Genomic DNA, 21,327 nt, shown 5'->3' on the forward strand with positions numbered 1-21,327 from the left:
GTGACTACATATCTGCCTGGCTGGGGTGCTGTCACACAGCCATGGCACTGTCCGCGGAGATGGAGCTGTACCGCACCCCTGCCTCCAGGCTGGACTCCTTCGTGGCTCAGTGCCTGCAGCCCAGCCGGGAGTGGAAGGAAGAGGTGCTGGAGGCCGTGAAGACCGTGGAGCAGTCCCTGAGGGAAGAGCCCCTCGAGGGAGAGTGTGGGCTGGACCAGGAGGTGCGGGTGCTGAAGCTGGTGAAGGTGAGACGGGGCTTCTCCATCCCAGGCCAGGGCCGGGCACGCCCAGCATGAGGGTCCTTATCTCTGAGGGTGCTGGGGACCTCTGCCTCCTTATCCCTAGCCATGCTGCTGACGTTGCAGGGCGCCCCACCTCGCTGCCCGCACCCTGCCCCACTGCTGCCTTGAGCAGAACAACCCGGCAAGGAAGCTAAAATAGTTCACTTTTTTGGGTGCACCAGCGTAACCCTGAACAGGTAAGATCCCTATGCTGTGCACCGTGTGAGGCAGGTACTGTTCTTTTCCCATTTCTCAGATGAGCAAAATGGAGGCTCAGAGACTTGAGATTCATAGCAACCAAATGCACAGCAAAGTCTTTGGCTGGCTCCTGGTGTGAGTAGATCATCCATAAAATATAGATTAGAAACAATTGGGGAAATTTTTTTGAGAGAGAGAGAGAGAGAGAGAGAGAGAGAGAAAGAGAAAGATTTGTTGTTCCACTTCTTTGTGTTTTCAGTGGTTGATTCTTATATGTGCCCTGACCTGAGATCGAACCAGCAACCATGGCATATTGGGAAAGCACTCTAACCACCTGAGCTACCAGGGCTGAGGAAATTTTAGTATGACCTTGATATTAAATAAGATAAGTGAATCATTACTGATTTTGTTAGGTGTGCTAGTTCTGTGCTTATGGGAGATATGTTCTCTTACGTTGTACACAAATGCTAAATTATTTAGGGATGGAGTTTCTTGTGTCTATAATTTACTTTAATGTGGTTTAGATGAAGCAAATGTGGCGAGAAGTTAAGACTTGTTGAATCTGACTGGATATATGAGCTCATTTTATTCTCTATGTTTTAATTTTTAAAAAAATATATATTTTTATTGATTTCAAAGAGGAAAAGAGAGGGAGAGAGATAGAAACATCAATGATGAGAGAGAATCATTGACTGGCTGCCTCCTCCACGTCCCACACTGGGGATCAAGCCCGCAACCTGGGCCCTTGATTGGAATCGAGCCCGGGACCCTTCCGTCCACAGTCTGACCCTCTATCCACTGAGCCAAACTGGCTAGGGCTCTATGTTTTACATTTTTTTTTATAATAAAAAGTTTTTTTTTTCCATGAAGGCACAGAAAGGTGAGGTGATTTGCCCCAGGCCGCACAGCTGGTGGTACAGCTGGGATTTGAACCGGGGTCTATCTAACTCTGCAGCCAGGGCTCCGGGTGCCCAGTGAGATTCCCCCGCAGCTGCTTCATGTCACCTCCTGTCCTTGGAGGCTCCACATTCAAGAGGCCCGAACTAGAAAGGCCACAGAGCATCCGACAGTCTCAGTCAATCCCTCATTTAAACATTGAGGAAACCGAGGCACAGAGAGGGTGAGCGATGTCCCAAGGTCACACAGGAAGCAGGTGGCAAGGCAAGACTAGAATTAAGGTGTTGTTCCTCCCCCCCCCCCCCCCCCTTTCTGGTTTCCAGCCCAGTGCCCTGTCCTCCCTCCAGGGGAGCCACCTCCGGGAAGGATTTGGAAGCCTCAGTCCCCATCTCTTCCCAGCATCTGAAGCTCGAGGTCAAGTGACTTATTTATTTATTTTATTGATTTCAGAGAGGAAGGGAGAGGGAGAGAGAGAGAAATATCAATGATGAAAGAGAACCATCAATCAGCTGCCTCCCCTAGGCCCCACACTGGGGATCAAGCCAGCAACCCTGGCCTGTGCCCTGACCGGGAATTGAATCATGACCTCCTGGTTCATAGGTCAATGCTCAACCACTGAGCCACGCCTGCCGGGCTGACTCTATAACTGACTGTGACCATGACTGCTGGCTAGGAGCCAGGGCAAGTAGCTTTCTCATCTGTACTTCAGAGAGAATTCTACTCGTACGCATCTCAGTCACTGGGGTCAGGATGAAAAGGTCTTGTCTGCACAAAGGGCTTTCAGGGGTACCAGACCCAGCGAGTGCTCACCCCACCAGCCGCAGCAGTTCACCCACCGGGAGAGGAGGCTGATCTGAGGCCGGTTCATGCCCAGCGATCCCACCTCCCGATAGAGAGAGAGAGAGCGCGCGCGCGCGAGCGATGATTTATGATCACAGCTGGAAAACCAAGGCAGGAGTCAGGTCCAGGTCAGGCTGCCCCATCCCACAGCCCAGGCTCTTACCCACCAGGCAAGGCTGCACCCCCGCCTTCCCGCCCCCTTTAATGCCATAAATCACTCAGACCGAGTCCGCCTCCCTGTGGAGGGGCAGTCATGGTCCCTGGGCGCAGACATGGCTGCAGGGGAGGACAGTCTCAGAGGGAAGCCGGGGAGGAACCTGGGGGATTGCGCACCCTGCGACCCTGGGCGAGCTGCTTCGCCCCGCGTCTGTTTCCTCGCCTGTAAAGGGGGAGATGGGTGCCCCCCACCCCCCGTCGGGGTGCGGTGACCCTGGCGCCGGGGCCCGGGTGACGCTCTGTGTCCCGCAGGTGGGCTCCTTCGGGAACGGCACGGCGCTCGCGGGCAGCGCGGAGGTGCAGCTGGTGGCCTTTCTGAGCTGCTTCCACGGCTTCCCGGAGGCGGCCGCGCGCCACGGCGCCGCGCTCAGGCTGATCCGGAACACGCTGTGGACCTGCCGGGACCTGCTGGACCTCGGGCTCGAGGTCCTGGGGGTGTCCCCGGGCGTCCCCGATGCTCTCGCCTTCACCGTCCAGACCAAGTGGACCGAGGAGCCGGTCACCGTCACCGTCGTGCCGGCCTACAGGGCCCTGGGTAAGGGAGACGCCACCGTGCCCGGCCCCGGGGACCCGCCACACTCGCCCCTTCCACCCGCCGTGCTGGGGCTGGTGACCCCCCGGCACCGGGTGACCCCGCTCCGCCTGTCGCGTGGCTCAGCTTGGGAAACCGGTTTCTCCACGGGCCGCGCGGACACCTGTGCGATTGCACCCGAGCCAGGCCTGCGGGGGAGTCAGGAGCGCAACCTCGGTGCTCCCGTAGCTCCTACCGGAGGCGACCCTGGGCCCGGCTCCCGGGCGGCGGGGAACCTGGCAGGGACGGGGGCGGGGCCGAGAGGGACGGCGCGGTCCAGATGCCCGCCCCGCCCAGCGCCCACCCCTCTGCACCGGCGCAGCTTTCTCACCTGGAACCGGGTGTCCCCTGCGGTGTGGGGGGTCCAAGCAAATCTGAGAGAGAGAGAGAGAGAGAGAGAGAGAGAGAGAGAGAGGGATCCGAAACAGACCTGAGCGCAGCAAGGGAGACAACAGAGCTTGGGTGGCTGAGATTTAGAAAACGCGCTTGTTTCTGCAGAAGGACTGGCAGTGGTTCTCAACCTGTGGGTCGCGACCCCTTTGGGGGTCAAACGACCCTTTCACAGGGGTCGTCTAAGACCATCGGAAAACACATATATAATTACATATTGTTTTTGTGACTAATCACTATGCTTTAATTATGTTCAATTTGTAACAATGAAATTGGGGGTCAGCACAACACGAGGAACTGTATTAAAGGGTCGCGGCATTAGGAAGGTTGAGAACCACTGGTTTATGGCCTCAGGTTTCCCTGGAAACACTCCTGTGAATTAGCAGGCTCTCCAGGCACAGACACTGGGCTTCCTAAATCGCGCCTCTCCCTTCGCTTCCTCTCCCCCAGGGCCTTCTGCTCCCCACTCACAGCCGCCCCCCGAGGTCTATGTGAACCTGGTGAAGGCCTGCCGGTACCCCGGGCATCTCTCTCCTTCCTTCTGCGAGCTGCAGAGAGACTTCGTGAAGCATCGGCCCACCAAGCTGAAGAGCTTCCTGCGGCTGGTCAAACACTGGTACCTGCAGGTGAGGGGCTGCGGGTGGGGCGCGCGGGGAGGTGGAGGACAGAGGGAAGAAGAGGCAGCGGCCAGACAGGTCATCGCAGGAAACTGCCTCCAGGAGAAATGGAGGTGGCGAGAGAGAGAATGTTAGTGTTTTGAAATATGAAGTGGAACAATGAAGAAGCTAGAGAGCCCAGCGGGCCAGCGTGCACCTATGAACCAGAAAGTCGATTCCCTGAGGGCTCGATCCCCAGTAGGGGGCGTGCAGGAGGCAGCTGATCAATGATTCTCATTGATGTTTCTCTCTCTCCCTCTCCCTTCCTCTCTGAAATCAATAAAAAATAAACAAATAAGAAGCTAGAGAAAGAGGAGGAAGGGGAGGAGGAAGAGAAAGAAAAACTGGAGGAAGGAGAAAAATAAGGAACGTACAGAATTTCAGTGAGCAAGTACTTGTAATGCTGCAGTTACACAGTCTAGTCCTGGCTAATGTCAATTGCAATGGCATATCTGCACGTTAATCTCCGCCCATTGAGGACAGCTAACAGGAGGAAAGACAAGAGGATAGACTCTTACATTCCACCCACACCAATTCCCCTCCAATGGGGGAGTTCCTGGGATCACGATTATTACTGAGTGAACACGTTCATAGCAGTTGCCTTTTAGATTTCACATGCGATGTCAGCATGGTATCATGCATATTTCAAAATATCCATATGACACCTGAAGCTAAGATAATATTGAATGTCAACTGTAATTGAAAAAAGAAAGATTATTAAGGGTAATTGTATATCTCTTTAAGATATGTAAGGGCCAATACCGGTTTGGCTCAGTGGATAGAGCGTTGGCCTACGGATTGAAGGGTCCCGGGTTCGGTTCCGGTCAAGGGCATGTACCTGGGTTACGGGCACATCTCCAGTGGGAGATGTGCGGGAGGCGGCTGACCGATGTTTCTCTCTCATTGATGTTTCTAACTCTCTATCTCTCTCCCTTCCTCTCTGTAAAAAATCAATAAAATAAAAAAAAAAAAAGATATGTCAGGATGTATATATTTATTCCTGGAGAGATTATTCAGAATGTATAGTTTTAAAATAAAAATTATATAAGGTTTATGTACACACAACAATCCAGATGAATAGTCATCTAAACTTGTGAAAGAAGGGCTCAGAAACACAAAAATTAGAAAAATAAAAAGACGCTTTTTAATTTTTTAAAAATGGTAAGAGAGTCAGATTTCAGAAGGATTCAGTTAAAAAAAAATAATAAATGTATTGTCCTGGCTGGTGTGGCTGGGTTGGTTGGGCTTTGTCCTGTGCATGGAAAGGTTGTCAGTTCGATTCCCGGTCACGTCGATTTTTTTTCTCTCTCTCTCTCACTCTCCCTTCCTGTCTCTCTAAAAATCAATTTAAAAACATTTTTAAAAAGAGTGAATGTATTGAAAGTTAAAAAAAACCCAGAACATTGCCAAGGTCAGTGAGTTTACAGTTAGTCTGTTTATGGTGGGAAACCAGCAGTTTTCTTATGAGACTATGATATCAACCAGGGTTGTGAAATATCTTTAGACATTAGCATTGCCAAAGCCAAGAATGAAATTGTTTTTGCTGGTAAGACATTCACTTAGAGGAACTGATTCAAGTTTTGTGGCTTGGAGAACCGAGAGCTCAGGGGAATGGTGTGTTTGCTCTGCTTGTTGCAAAGTGCTTTCTTCCTGAATATGACACGCACCTTTTGTGTAACGTCTGTCCGAGGGATAATGTTCAGCTTCACTTGGATAGTCCTGCCTGCTGTTCAAGCCTCTGCCCCTAAGTCAAGGATTCGACCACCTATGGTTTTATGAAACTGTTTTTCGATTCAGTACGATTAATTTGATGTTTTCTTTTATTTGACAAGTTTTATCCAGCTAAGTGTTACAAGATGTGTTGATGGATACATAAGGACATAAAGAGCTTGTATTGTATGGTAAACAAAACTAGAGTCCCATGATGCTACCGGGGCTCACAGTTCCTATCAGGAAGTTTGGTAAAGTCCCCGGTGTCAGCATTGACTTTCATGACTCAGTAGTATTTTAGTGTTCACATCAGTTCATGGACTGGGGTCAAGGACCAAAGAACTGTGTTGAGAAGCTGGAACTGACGTGTTGAAATTACGATATGCAGAGTAGGACCTGTGAATGAGGGGTCAGCAGGTAGTTCCTTCAATATCGAGCTCCCACCTGGGGAAGTGAAACTCTCAGGGTCATGTTGATTGAAGGTGCAGTTTCAATATAGCTACACAAAGGCAGCAGTCATGGGATTTATTACCTACAGATCCCAGAAGCAAGAAGGTGAAATGAGCCGAAGGGGTGGGGCTGCCCTTCAGTCCAGATCATGAGATAACAGGGTGGCAAGCACTCATTATTCATAAGGTAGTTAGGGCAAGGTCACTCATTTTTCCCAGGAGTATTTTATTTTTTTTAATTGTTTTTTTAGAGAGAGTGGAAGAGAGAGGGAGAGAGAGAAACATCCATGTGAGAGTGAAACACCGATCTCAGCTGCCTCTGGCACGCCCCTGCCTGGGATCGAGCCTGAAACCCAGGCATGTGCCCTAACGGGGCATCAAACCCGCAACCTCTCAGTGCATGGGAAGACACCCAACCAACTGAGCCACACCAGACAGGACTAGTTGAGCTTTTGACTTAAGTTTTTTGTTTATTTGGGGGGATTTTTTTGCCATTTTAAGTGTACAGTTCAGTGGCAATTACATTCACAATGTTGTGTAAACACAACTATCTGTTTCCAGAACTTTTTCATTCCCCCCCCCCCCCCAAGCAGAAACTGTACCGATTAAACACTAACTCCCCATGCTACCCTCCCCCAACCCCTGAGAACCACCATTCTACTTCCTGTCTCTATGAATTTTCCTATTCTAGCTTCCTCATATAGGTGGAGTCATACGATATTTGTCTTTTTGGTCTATCTTATCTTGTCCTTGATTTGTAATAGTGGGATTGATTATCACACCTAATTGGATTAGAGTTCTGGCATAAACACAAATGTATTTATATTTGATATATTATTATTGATTTATTGATAAATTGTTTTCTCTAATTCTATCCTGGTAGGAAGAAAGACAAATTTTTATTGAGCTTATGTAAATACTATGTAGTATTTACATTATGTAAATACTGCATAGTCATGGAAATAGGAACTTAAAGTCACTTTGTAAATAGTTAATCATCATTGTAAGCAGGTCCTATATATGCTATTATTTTGCAAAATAATTCTTTGTATTTTTTTCTGAGGATTTGTTAGTTTATAACCAATAGCAGGAATTTTTATGGAATTTTTTTAATTCTGAGGTTTCACTTGGAATAATATATCATTCGAAGAATGTTTAATCTGCCCTAGCCGGTTTGGCTCAGCGGATGGAGTGTCGGCCTGTGGACTGAGGGGTCCTGGGTTCGATCCCGGTCGGGGGGCATGTGCCTGGATTGCGGGTGCGTCCCCAGGGGGAGGGGCATGCAGGAGACAGCTGAATCGATGTTTCTCTCTCATCGATGTTTCTAACTTTCTGTCCCTCTCCCTCTCCCTTCCTCTCTGTAAAAAATCAATAAAATATATTTTTTTAAAAAAAGAATGTTTAATCTTAGTTTGCACAAGTCTATCATCTTTTCATGAGGATATGAGATATATTCAGAAGAAAAAGTTATTTTCTTACATATCCATCAAATATAGAATATTAACCAGGATAATTAATTCTCTCTCTCTCTCTCTTTTGTTAAGCCACTGCTTTTATGAAATCATATATTTCTGGAATAAAAGAGTACAGTGAAATTCTGACTCAGACCCATTTGGTAAGGATATGAGCCTTCACCCATGAATTTATTCCTATTCACACTCCATAAATTTCCCATAGTGGAGTGGGGAGAAAGGGACTTGCCCACAGATACATTATATTGTAATCAGATCATTGTTTTTCATTTATAAACAAAGACAAAAAAAAACTAATGGCTTTGGTTTTACTGCTTTAATTACAGCATAAAATCTATGCATCAGTGAGCTCCTAATCTTACAGGTTATTTTCCAGGTGTCACATACACACATGCAGACAAATTTTTAAGTGATTTAAATTCATAATGACAGGCAAGACAACAATAGTGAGGCTCCCAGGAGATATCAGAATCCTCAAGACACACAGATGGAAAAAGAAAGAAGGAAAAATACAAAATACAATCAAATTCCCATTGTCTGGCCCCCAACAGAAAATAAATTCCTATTACCCATCTCCCAATAGCGACCACCAGACGGTCAAACCATAAAACCAGATTCACGGACTGTTGTCACCAGCACGGACGTCAGTGGCCCTCTATAAATAAGAGCATGAACCAGAATCAGACTTGGCCAAAACTCAGACTTAATCTGGAATCAAAAATAGCAACAGAGGCCCGACCGGCATGGCTCCGTGGTTGAGCACCAGGAGGTCACAGTTCAATTCCCCGCCAGGGCACATGCCCGGGTTGTAGGCTTGATCCACAGTGTGGGGTGTGCAGGAGGCAACCAATCAATGATTTTCTCTCATCACTGATGTTTCTATATCTCTTTCCCTCTCCCTTTCTCTCTCTGAAATCAATAAAATAAATATTTTAAAAAGCAACAGAGTAGAGTTGGGGAGGGAGGAGAGAAATATCAGCAAGAGTAAAAGCTCTTGCCACACGAGATTCCCCTCAGAGTTGAAAAGGGGTCATGTCCACGTGTAAACAGCCCGGGGTGGGTTTCTCAGGCAACACAGTTCAGTTCCTTTGGGAAATAGGTCCCCCTGGACAACCTCCGGGAGACGTCCAACTGCCAAGAGGAACTGAGCCGAAAATCATGTATTAAATAAGAACTTGCAGAGAAGTTGCAAGGGGATCGGGCTGCAGAAGAAAAGCCTTAAAGCAATGAAAAATATAATGGGTGTTGAAAGAAACGATGACCAAGATTGCTAGGTTTATAGTTAGTATCTGTTCTTGGTGAGAAAATAGCAATTTTCCCACAAGCTTATTGTACCTAGGAAGGTCACATGTCCCAGACAGCAATCGTAGAAGAGCCCGAAATCCTAAACATGAAGGAATCAGAGCATCATGAACATCAGCCTGGGAGGGAACATAGATCTTTTCTTTGGGTTTGGTTTTTGGATTTCAGTTTTGTTTTTATGTACCGTTAAATGGTCTGTCGAAGATCCTAAAAGAAACAAAGGCCTCATTCTTCCGAAGGCTTACAATTCATCATCTAAGTTTTAAGAATCCTACTAAAATCTCATTTATCTTGGAGAAAATAAATTGTATTGCTGGGTTAAAAAGTCTTTTTTAAAATATATTTTTATTGATTTCAGAGAGGAAGGGGGAGGGAGAGAGAGATAGAAACATCAATGATGAGAGAGAATCATTGATCATTTGCCTCCTGCACCCCCCGTACTGGGGATCGAGCCCACAACCTGGGCATGTGCCCCTGACCGGAACTGAACCTGGGACCCTTCAGTCCGCAGGCTGACACTCCATCCATTGAGCCAAACCAGCTAGGGCTGGGTTTAAATTCTTAACAAAATTATAATTGTATTTGTTAATGTTTGGTATTAAGTGTGAATTTATCAAATGTTATAAAAACAAATTTATTAATTATGAGTAAATTTGAATTCAATTTAAAATGTCTTTAAAAGTCAAGAATAGTCCTGGCTGGTGTGGGTCAGTTAGTTGGGCGTCCCATGCACCAAAAGGTTGCTGGTTCAATACCCAGTCAGGGCACATGCAAGAATCAACCAATGAATAAGTGAAATCACTTAATTGATCTAAAATCAATTTAAAAAAATAATCTCAGTCATTATCAAGTCTGGTACCCCCACCCCTTTTTTGTCTTTAGTTAAGGAGAGTTTTCTTGCCCTGGCTGGTTTGGCTCAGTGGATAGAGCATTGACCTATGGACTGAAGGGTTCCTGGTTAGGGTTGTGGGCTCGATCCCCAGTGGGGGGAGTGCAGGAGGCAGCCGGTCAATGATTCTCTCATCATTGATGTTTCTCTCTCTCTCTCTCCCTCTCCCTTCCTCTCTGAAATCAATAAAAATATATTGAAGATAGAAGAAGAGTTTTCTTTAAAGAAAACCTGTCTAAAGCCCAATTTAACTAAGTGGCATTAAAACGAAGCTGCTTGCACTGGGACCCTGCTCACTCCTTGAGACCCGCTTCATAGCTCCACTCCAGGAATTATGTCGAGCACAATTTGAAACCACTGGACTGGTCCAGCCCCTTCAATCTAAAATGGGGGGACCATTTAGGGCCAGAGAGGGAAACTGACTTGGCTAAGATTACACAGCCAGACCCTGGCCGGGGAGCTCAGGTGCTTAGTAAGCGGTTCTCAACCTGTGGGTCGCGAACAATGAAAATACATCCTGCATATCAGATATTTACATTACGATTCATAACAGTAGCAAAATTACAGTTATGAAGTAGCAACGAAAATAATTTTATGGTTGGGGGTCACCACAGCATGAGGAACTGTATTAAAGGGTCGCGGCGTTAGGAAGGTTGAGAACCACTACAAGGTTGTGGGTTTGATCCCGGGTCAGAGCACACACAAGAACCAAACAATGAATGCACAAATGGAACAAATTGGTCTCTCTCTCTCTCTCTCTCTCTCTCTCTCTCCTCTTTCTAAAATCAATCAATAAATTTTTAAAAAGTTAGAAAGATTACACAGCCAGTAGATGGCAGAGCTGAGACTGTAACTGGTACCTAGGTTCAGCTGCCTGCTGCCCTGAAAACCCAAACTCTTTTTTAAAAAAATATATTTTTTTGATTTTTTACAGAGAAGAAGGGAGAGGGATAGAGAGTTAGAAACATCGATCAGCTGCCTCCTGCACACCCCAAACTGGGGATGTGCCCGCAACCAAGGTACATGCCCTTGACCGGAATCGAACCCAGGACCCTTGAGTCTGCAGGCCGACGCTCTATCCACTGAGCCAAACCGGTTAGGGTGAAAACCCAAACTCTTGAGGAAAGAAGCTAATGCAAGTGCCAGACACCTGAGAAGACTGGGACTGTTGTGGCAAAGCCCATCTCCCCTCCCCAGTGCAGGCAGAGGATTTACAGGAGGGAGACTGAGAGCGGCACAAAGAGGTCGCGGAGAGGAGCTCGACAGCTTCTCCACATGCAGGCCCGCACTCCACTCCTTCAGGACCTTGAAACTGGCCCAGCGAGGGCCTGGTGAGCGTCACCCTGGTCTTCCTCACCCTGGGTCTGTGTCACAAGGTCAGCACATCTCCCGGGACTGGGGTGGCTGAAGGTCTGAGTCTGATCTTCTGAAGTTAGTTCCTAGGATTCGAATACAAACATGCTGTTCATCTACAAGCTACACATGAGTGAGGGTCAGCATTCACCGAAACAGTGTCTGTTACAAGAACTTGGACTTGCCAGTTTCTGGTCCTGTGCCATCCTGACGCAGGGTCTTAGGGTCTCGCTCTCTCTGCCCATCTCTTTCCACAGTATGTGAAAGCCAGGAGCCCCAGGGCCGCGCTGCCCCCTCTCTACGCCGTGGAGCTGCTGACCATCTACGCCTGGGAAATGGGCACGCAGGAGAACGAGAGCTTCAGGTTGGACGAAGGCCTCACCACTGTGATGGAACTCCTCCAGGACTACGAGTCCCTTTGTATCTACTGGACCAAGTACTACACGTTCCAGAACCCGATCATTGAGGACGTTGTCAGAAAACAGCTCCAAAGAGAGAGGTACTGGGCCCCTGCTTCCAAACACATGTCCGAGAGGGAAGCAAGAGAACCGAGGGAGGGTGCTAGTGGGGGTCTCTTTTGGGGAGGGGGCTGTATAAGTAGCAAGGCTGCCATGACACCTTGAACTGGCCGTGGAAATCTCACGTTGGCCACCTTCCAAAATCGCCAGGGCCCTTAGCAGCTACACGCCTTTTCCTTGGCCCTCAAGCCACCGCTCCCTCCTACCTTAGCCCACTTGCCCTCAGAAGAGCATGTCAGTGTTTTTATTTTTTTTTAAATGTATTTTATTGATTTTTTACAGGGAGTAAGGGAGAGGGATAGAGAGTTAGAAACATCGATGAGAGAGAAACATTGATCAGCTCTTCCCTTCACACCCCCCACTGGGGATGTGCCCGCAACCAAGGTACATGCCCTTGACCAGAATCGAACCTGGGACCCTTGAGTCTGCAGGCCGACGCTCTATCCACTGAGCCAAACCGGTCTGGGCATGTCAGTGTTTTTTAAAGAGAGTGTGAGAAAGTGGAAAGAATCATGGAGACCCACGTTTACTCCCAGCTCTGCCTCAGTTCCTTCTCCGTAAAACAGGAGCCACCGGCACCACCAACGCGGGACTGTCGTGAGGGTCAGAGAGAATATCTGCGAAGGCCTCCGTGGTCGATGCCAGATAAAGGGTCACTATGGTGGCACATGCTGTGGGGCCATCCGCAGCCCTTGGGCTTTTACTATTTCCACGACAGCTGGCTCAGCCCTCAACGCAGCACCTGCGTCCCTTTGCCTGGCGGCAGTTGGTGGCTAAATACCCCAGCTCCCTCCCCTCTCAGATGGAAGGACTCGCTCTGGGTCGCGCCTGCTACACGGTTAATCCCAGCGTCCCTCCCGGGAGACTAACTTCCAGCCGCCACTGCAGCCATCACCCGACGCTCACCCCTGACAGGCACCCTTCCTGTCCTCACTTTCCGCGCCTTCATCGGTGATCCTGGATCTCCTTCTGAATAAACTCTTGCACTCAAAGCCTTCCCTTGGGAACCTGCTGCCGGAAGACGCAGCCTGAGACAATTCTTCATATCAGGAGGTCTAAGTCAACCCAAGCAAAATCACAAGCCTGTTTATTGCTCTTTTACGTGAGTGATGGGTCTTTTTTTTTTTTTTTAAACAAGGAAGACAAGCCTGGTCTCCTTAAGAAAAGAGGATTGATGATAAGGAACCCAGAAAATTGAGGTTGGAAAACCATCAGGACCTGACAAACCTTTAGATCCCTCTCTCCCTGACACACTGTCTCACCGCCCACCCTCTCTTTCCTCTCGGCCTCTGCTTCTCTCCCCACACCTGCCCTGCTTCCCTCTTACTTGCTGAGGGACCTCCATCACCCCTGGTCCAAACTCCAGAGAGAACCAGTCTGATCACTAGGCATCAGCCCTGGGTATCGGGTCCCCAGGTGGGTCACTTTGGGTCAGGTGACCCCACCCGTCAGGCAGCCTGGCTTCTACAGGATGATTTCAGGGAGCCAGGGATGTTGGGAGTAACAAGCTTGGAGCTGAAAATGTTCGGTTCACTCCAGTGGCCTGCTATCACCTTCCGTCACGTAAAGTCACGGCTCCCTCCTAAGTCGAAAGCCCCTGGAACAAGGCCAGCTCTTATCATGGGCGTGGCATCCAACACATGTTGTCACGCAAGCACCCCAAGGAAACTAACCCTAACCCTAAGCCCCTTCAAGCTTGTATTCCTTAAACTATTCATTCCGCATTTATGTAGAGGAGAGACACTTAGAGGCAACCCAACCTCTCCCCTTTTGAGGAGGAATCCCACCTGCTGGTTGTGAGAACTTAGGGAGGTCTATGTGCCTCGGTCTCCTCATCTGTAAAATGGGGAGAAGAACAACAATACTAGTCCCCACCTATGGAATTGTAAGCATTAAATGAGGGAAATTCACACAGGGTTTGGCCCAGTACCTCAAGTATCAGTAGTTGGGGGAGGGGGAGTTATTATTTAAAATGATTCAGCAGCTCTAGCCTCCAACTTATGTAGCCTGTCAGCAAAACAAAGCCTTTGCACTTAAGAGGCCCACCTACCTGAGTGGGCATCTGATATTGCTTTGGCATCTCACCCTCTCCCCTGCCCCCACATACACACACACATCATCATCATCGTCATCATCATCATCATCAAAATTTCTTTTAAAAATATTTTTATTGATTTCAGAGAGGAAGGGAGCGGGAGAGAGATAGAAACATCAGTAATGAGAGAGACTCATTGATGGGCTACCTCCCACAATCCCCTACTGGGGATCAAGCCCACAACCCTGGCATGTGCCCCAACCAGGAATCAAACTGTGACCACCTGGTTCATAGGTCAACACTCTACCACTGAGCCACGCCCACCAGGCAAAATTTCTTACAAACATCTAGAGGATTCTACCCAAGAGGAATTCTGGTCTCTGTCCTGTGACTCTCCAGCAATGTCTCTGAGCCCTCGTGGACCGAGGGCTGGGGCTCTGGACACACAGAGGCTCAGGCCTTGAAGAGGTGATGCCTGAGAAGGCTGCTTTCTGGCCAGAAAGAGCCTGGGACCCTCTCCCTGTGTTGCAGGCCCATCATCCTGGATCCAGCTGACCCCACCTACAACGTGGCGGAAGGGTGCAGGTGGGACATAGTGGCTCAGAGGGCCTGCCAGTGCCTGAAGCAGGACTGTTGCTATGACAGCCAGGACAACCCGGTCCCCAGCTGGAATGTGAAGGTAAGGGCTCCCTCTGGGCTGCTGCCAGGGGCTTGAAGCCCAGAATGAGATAAATGGATAGCGTTTAGCTACTTATTTCTGTGTCAACGGAGCCAACAGGGCATTGGATTAGACCGTTCGAGGCCTGGCTGCATGACCCACCAGCTCTGTGAACTTGGGGAAATTATTCAGCTCTCTGAGCCTCAGGTTTCTTCCCTTCAAATCCTTGTTCTGCTTTCCTTCCTTCTTCCCAGACCTTCCTGAGAATCAGTTCTGTGCTCCCAATCATTCCTTGCACGAACTGAGCCCAGGCAAGTCCAGTCAGTCAGCTGTTTTGTGCCAACACTGGGCTTGGGGCAAGTGTGGGGGGTGGGGGCAACAATCTCTGAAACAAACTTGCACAAACTGCTGAAGGACACCTGGATTTTGAGTTGTCTGAAAACGGATTGGAGCCTGGCCAGTGTGGCTCAGTGGTTGACGTACAGGAGGCAGCTGATCAATGATTCTCTCTCACCATTTATGTTTCTATCTCTCTCCCCTTCTCCCTTCCTCTCTAAAATCAATAAAAATATATTTTACATAAATAAATAAGTAAATAAATAAAATGGATTGGAGAATTAGTTCTCTCATGTTCTTGAACTAGGCCTTCTCAATCAGTAAACCTTTCCTTGCTCCAAATTCTGGGGTTGGGGGGAAATTGCTAGAAAGAATTACCAGAGAAGATACTCAGAAAACAAACAAACAAAAAAATGCTAAATAACAGATAATATTACGTGATGCCAAACCTACAGTACAGGCAAAGGCCATCTTGCAATCCGGGACCCCTCGGACTGCTGATTTCTGCCCCATCCCCATAGGCCAGGCTGAGGGACCCCACCAGTGCACGAATCAGTGCACCAGGCCTCTAGTATGTATATAAGATATATGGTTAATTGCTGGGGTCCTGCCCCAGCAGGTCCAGGGGTCCCCAAAGGTGTGGACGGAGTTGGCGAAGAAGGAATGACACGGAGACAGCCTTCAGTTGATCAGCAGCCTAGCCAGGATCTCTAGCCAGGAACTCCAGCCAAGTTCTGGCTAGGAACTCCAGCCAAGTTCTGTCTCTAGGTTCTGTCCAGGATCTTTTGCCATGTTCTCTCCCCAGGTTCTCTCTCTAGGTTCTTCAGCCAGATTCTCTCGCTAGGTTCTGTTTCTAGGTTCTGTGTCTAGGTTCTGTCTCCTGTTGTCTTGTGACATCTGTATTTATACCAGTTGATTCCAATCCTATCAATCTCTATTTCAAAGGTTAGGGCGTTTCTTATCTCCATTCCAGGGAGTAAAGATTATGTAGCTTAAGTGTGATTGTTTGTAGTTAAAGTGATTAACTACCCACCTGGCACTTAGTTAAGGGGTTTTATCCCCTCCCTAACTTCAGGGAAAAATCCCTACCTGGGGAAACAACCTTTCTCGGAGAGGTATCCTTGGTTAAAACACATAGCGCCAAGAAGGGGAGCAAACATATTAAGAACAGTATGCCATATATGCCAGGTCCCTTGAAACAGCAAGGATGGACCGGCTCCCAGCAGTTAATCTCTTCCCGCCCTCCCCTTCCCCTTCCCCTTCCCCTTCCCTCTGATATTCATCAGTCTGTTCCATGCTTCCATGCCTGTGTGTTGAGCATCTGCCCCCTGGGGGTCAGTGCACATCATAGCTACTGGTTGAATGGTCGCTTAGGCGCATATATATATATATATATATATATATATATATATATACACACTAGAGGCCTGGTGCACGAAATTCATGCACTCGGGGGCGGGGGGAGGAAAGTCCCTCAGCCCTGCCTGCTCCCTCTCGCAATCTGGGAGCCCAGCTGACAGCTTAGGCCCACTTCCTGTGGGGCAGTCAGACATCCTTAGCACTGCCATGGAGGTGGGAGAGGTTCCCGCTACCACCCCTGCGCTCACCAGCCATGAGCCTGGCTCAGGGCTTCTGGCTGAGTTGTGCTCCCCCTGTGGGAGCGTACTGACCACCAGGGGGCAGCTCCTGCATTGAGCATCTGCCCCCTGGTGGTCAGTGCACGTCATAATGACCAGTTGTTCCACTGTTTGGTCAATTTGCATATTAGCCTTTTATTATATAGGATACACACACACACACACACACACACACACACACACACACACTAGGGGCCCAGCACATGAATTTGTGCACCTTGAAAGGAACTGTGGGCCGCAAGGCTGTGGTGGGCACAGGGCGGGTCTCGGCCCATCCTCCACACCCCCACCCAGCCCCTCCCACTACGGCCCCAGGTCCCCTGTCTACCGGCAGCCCTGCGTGTGCCCCCTGGTGGTCAGCACACATCATAGTGACTGGTTGTTCAGGTGTTCCACCATTCAGGTGTTCCACTGTTCGGTCTATTTGCATATTAGCCTTTTATTATATAGGATATATATTTTTTATTGATTTCAGAGAGGAAGGAAGAGGGAGAGAGAGATAGAAACATCAATGATGAGAGAGAATCATTGATTGGCTGCCTCCTGCACGCCCTTACTGGGGATCGAGCCCGCAACCCGGGCACATGCCCTGACTGGCAATTGAACCCTGACCTGGTTCATGGGTCAATGCTCAACCACTGGGCCACACTAACTGGGCCACTTCACCCTTCGTGACCACAATTTCCTTATCCGTAAAATGGGATAATAGGAGAACCAACCCCTCCTAGGGCTGCTGTGAGAATAAAATGCATTAAGAAGAGAATAAAAGGCACCCAGCTTGGGACCTGGAAGGTGGCTGGCACTCCCTGAATGTTTGCTGCTGCTGCTGTTGGAAAGATAAGGACAGGTAAGGGGAACGCTGGCATGTCAGACAGAGGAGTGTGGTGACTCAGCCCCTCGCGTCTCTCTTGCAGAGGGCACGAGACATCCAGGTGACTGTGGAGCAGTGGGGCTGCCCGGATTGGACCCTCATGGTGAACCCTTATACCTCCATAAGGAAGGTCAAGGAGAGGATCCAGCGGAGACAGTGCTGCACGGGCCTGCAGCGTCTGTCCTTCCAGACTCCGGGCGGCGAGCGGAAGCTCCTCAGCAGCCGCAGCTCCCTGGCCGAGTTCGGGATATTCTCCGACACGCGCATCTGCCTGCTGGAGACCATCCCCCCGGAGATCCAGGTCTTTGTGAGGAATCCGGAAGGTGGGAGCCACGCCTATGCCATCGACCCCAACAGCTTCGTGCTGGGCCTGAAGCAGCAGATAGAAGACAAGCAGGGGCTGCTCAGAAAGCAGCAGGAGCTGCAGTTCCTCGGCCAGGTCCTGCAGGACTGGTCGGTTTTGGGGAGCTATGGTATCAAGGACAGCGACACCCTCATCCTCTCCAAGAAGAAAGACACACATTTCCCATTTCTGCCCAGCTAGTTTCCTCTGGGGAACCTCTCTGGGCGGTTCTGCCATCTAATTCAGGACCCACCCTGTCAATCACTCCTTCAGCCGCTGCTGAAGGGCCCCAGGTCTTCTCCAGCTTTGTAAAGAGTTACCCCAGCCCTCCCTGCCTGGAGGAACGGGGAGGGTGTGTGCGATTAGATATACTGTGAACATAAAAACATTCAAACCTGTAAAGGATTTTTGTGAGTTTATTTGAGCCAAACTGTCGACAATTGCCAGGAAGCAGAACCTCAAGGAATTGAGATAATGCTCCAGAGAATGGCGGGTTACATCTGTATTTATACATTTGCAATCAAAGGAAGGGACGTAGGTGGGGTACATGAAATCCACTGGTGGTAGACTAGAGAGGCGGGAGAAAGCAAAGCAGGGGGGAGGGGGAAACCCCTGGGATTGGATAAAAAGTAAAATGATGGACACATACTTAGGTGGGGGCAGGAACGATGAACATGATAACAATGAAGAAATCTGTGGTCTCTGTCCTGGCGCCCAGGCACATTATGTTGTGCCCCGAGGGTTCCAGAAAAAGGGAAGTTACAAGTTACTCAGACATTTCAAGGGTATGTTATAGATGCAAAAAGACAGGCTCAGTTAAGGTAAAGGTTGACCTCGTCAGTGAAGATACTGGCCTTGGATGCAACTACCCACCATCACTGCTTTTAGTTAAAGTTTAATTTCAGACCATCCTTTGTGGTGACTTTAGGTCTCTGAGTTTGCAAGACCGCCCTGCAGGCCTCCCCTGAGCTTGTCAGGTCAGCATGTGGCCCTTTTCGTCCACAATACAAATGAACAGACCACATATGACAATAGAATTCTGACCCACAATCTCTGCAGCCACCACTTTGGGAAGCCAAACCACAACCTGTGCAGCAATCAACACAAAATCGCCAGGACTTGGTCGATAGCTGCCAGTTTCCTTAACCTCCCCTCCCCTCCCCGCTGTCTTCCAACTCAGGACTGAGCAGAGGAAACCAAATAACCTCGCTAACAATCACATAGGATGATTTCCTGCTTCTGGATAGCCCGCCTCCAGCCACCCCAGGCCCCCACCTCAGCCAGGGCACACCTGAGGCCTTCTCCCTTTTCCACTATAAAACGTTCCCATCGCTTGTCTTGAGTTTGCCAAATGCATTTGGGTGCCTCCCTTGCTACAGCAAGTTGGGAATAAATAACTTTTGTTGCTTCTCTTTTGGATGGTCTTCACTTCTTTCCACTGGTGCTAATGCTGTCTTAGTGGTTATTGCTTAATTCTTTGAGCCTCAGAGTGGTCATCAACATTGTCTACAACCTGCCAGGGGCTGGGGCCATACTCTGCGATGTGGTACTTCTCGCCCTACTCACTTTCAATAGAATATAAAATGCATCTTATGATTGGTTCTCAAAGCCTCTGGGAAATTTATCCTTAGTAACCTGCCTAATTCCCACCTCTTTTTTGCCTTCAGGGGCAGAAAGAGTGCCTCATTTCCTTGGGGTAGACAGGCTAGACCAGTGATGGCGAACCTATGACACGCGTGTCAGAGGTGACACTGGAACTCACTTTTTTGGTTGGTTTTTCTTTGTTAAATGGCATTTAAATATATAAAATAACTATCAAAAATATAAGTCTTTGTTTTACTATGGTTGCAAATATCAAAAAATTTCTATATGTGACACGGCACCAGAGTTAAGTTAGGGTTTTTCAAAATGCTGACACGCAGAGCTCAAAAGGTTTGCTGTCACTGGGCTAGACCCTGCCCTTCCCCATCTTTGTATCCTTCACATTGTAGGTAATGGACATATTCCTGTGTGTGTGTGTGTGTGTGTGTGTGTGTGTTTTAAAGAATAAGTCACCTTCCTCTCTTTCATAATAGAAAAGCCCAAGGCCAGAAAGTTTATTTTAATAAAAATTTTAGCACACTCAGCTTCAAAGATAAAACATGATGAAAAGCATTCCAAAGACAAAACTGATTTTGTTCATCCTTCATAGTGGAGTGTTCTATGTAACCACAGAGATTCTAATGTGTTGGTCTTGGGTGGGTCCTAGGAGTCAGTATTTAAAAGTTTCCAATGTGGCCCTGGCTGGTTTGGTTCAGTGGATAGAACATCAGCCTGAGGACTAAAGGGTCCTGGGTTTGATTCTGGTCAAGGGCACATGCCCAGGTTGTGGGCTCAATTGGCAGGAGGCAGCCAATCAATGATTCTCTCTCATCATTGATGTTTCTATGTCTCTCTCCCTGTCCCTTCCTCTCCAAAATCAATAAAAATATATTTAAAAATAAATAAACAAAAGTTTCCAGTGTGCAGAACTTTGGAGAAGTCCTGAACTAGAAAACTGCTGTAACGCCCTGGACGCAAGCCGCTGTCACAAAGAACCAAGAGACGCTTCTCATGCAAAAAGCAAAGGGTTTATTGTTTCCAGCATGCTGGGGCCCGCAGCATACTCTGAGCACAGAGCAGCGGCCACGAGCCCCGACCAAGAGTTTAAGCACACATTATATACTTTTTAGCAAACGGGGGAAGTAACCTGAGGTCATTCTACTGGAGATCTGGTGCCGTGTGAGTTAATGCCTGTCTGGTTTCTTATCAGGTTGTTTGTTCTGCAGCCATCTCCCGTAACCTCCCTGGCTGCAGCTGTCTCCCATAAAAGTTGTTTGTTCTGTCTGCCTTTTCTGACCCTCCTGATTATATTGGCGCCTCTCACTGCCATTGTGTGTTCTGCCCAAGTTTACTGTGTGTTCCAGTCACCTGGAGAACCTATTTAACTGCAGGTTGAGATTCAGTAGATCTAGGCTGAACCAAGACTCTGCATTTCTAACAAACTCCTGAGTGCGGCAGATGCTGCTGGTTCACAGATTATATTCTGAGTAGAAGCAAGGCCTAGCATATTGGAGAAAATAGATTGAGTCCTACCTCTCAAGAGATTCTGATTAGGTTAGTTTTTGGTTAGACCCAACAATCTGCATTCTTAAAAAAATATATTTTTATTGATTTCAGAGAGAAAGGGAGAGGGAGAGGGAGAGAGAGAGATGGAAACATCAATGATGAGAGAGAATCATTGATTGGCTGCCTCCTACAGGCCTCACACAGGGGATGGAGCCTGCAACCCAGGCATGTGCCCCAACCGGGAATAGAACCATGACTTCCTGGTTCATAGGTTGATGCTCAATCATTGAGCTACGCCGGCCAGGCTGCATTTTAACAGGTTTTCTAAGTTGTTTCTGATTCTCAGGTGGATTTCATTATTCCTGGAATAAATGAATAAAAATGAAACTAAATTGAAAGAAACCCTGGGGATTAACCCTGGTTTTGTCATTAACCCCGGTATGACCTTAGGCAATTTCCCCCCTCTGTCTGTCTCATTTTCCTCATCAATTAAAGGATGGAGCGGTTGATTTCCTTGGCACTTCTACGTTTGTGGAAACTCCCACAACAAATCAATGGCCATCGGCGGCCTGCGGCTGAGAACTACAATCCCCACAATGCCCCGCACGTCGCCGCTCT

At 48.4% G+C, this 21,327-nt stretch overlaps 1 protein-coding gene across 3 annotated transcripts; it reads left to right on the top strand.

The window, feature by feature from the left end:
- Positions 1–32: 32 nt before the first annotated feature.
- Positions 33–18,024, top strand: OASL (2'-5'-oligoadenylate synthetase like). 3 transcript variants are annotated; one of them, XM_070399508.1, is made up of 7 exons: positions 288–1,599; positions 1,700–1,790; positions 2,685–2,967; positions 3,844–4,019; positions 11,482–11,723; positions 14,309–14,456; positions 17,323–18,024. In XM_070399508.1, exons 1-7 carry the CDS (start codon positions 1,478–1,480, stop codon positions 17,821–17,823), a joined length of 1,563 nt encoding a protein of 520 aa, XP_070255609.1. In that variant the 5' UTR covers positions 288–1,477; the 3' UTR covers positions 17,824–18,024. The 3 variants fall into 3 exon arrangements, with proteins under 3 accessions (XP_070255610.1, XP_070255609.1, XP_070255611.1); XM_070399510.1 differs by having other exon boundaries at positions 1,724–1,790; XM_070399509.1 differs by lacking the exons at positions 288–1,599; positions 1,700–1,790 and adding an exon at positions 33–245.
- The last annotated feature ends 3,303 nt before the right edge of the window (positions 18,025–21,327 follow it).

This window comes from Myotis yumanensis, unplaced genomic scaffold, assembly GCF_028538775.1.
Source record: "Myotis yumanensis isolate MYYU_CA2020_CCGP unplaced genomic scaffold, mMyoYum1.0.hap1 SCAF_19, whole genome shotgun sequence".
Taxonomy (NCBI): domain Eukaryota; kingdom Metazoa; phylum Chordata; class Mammalia; order Chiroptera; family Vespertilionidae; genus Myotis; species Myotis yumanensis.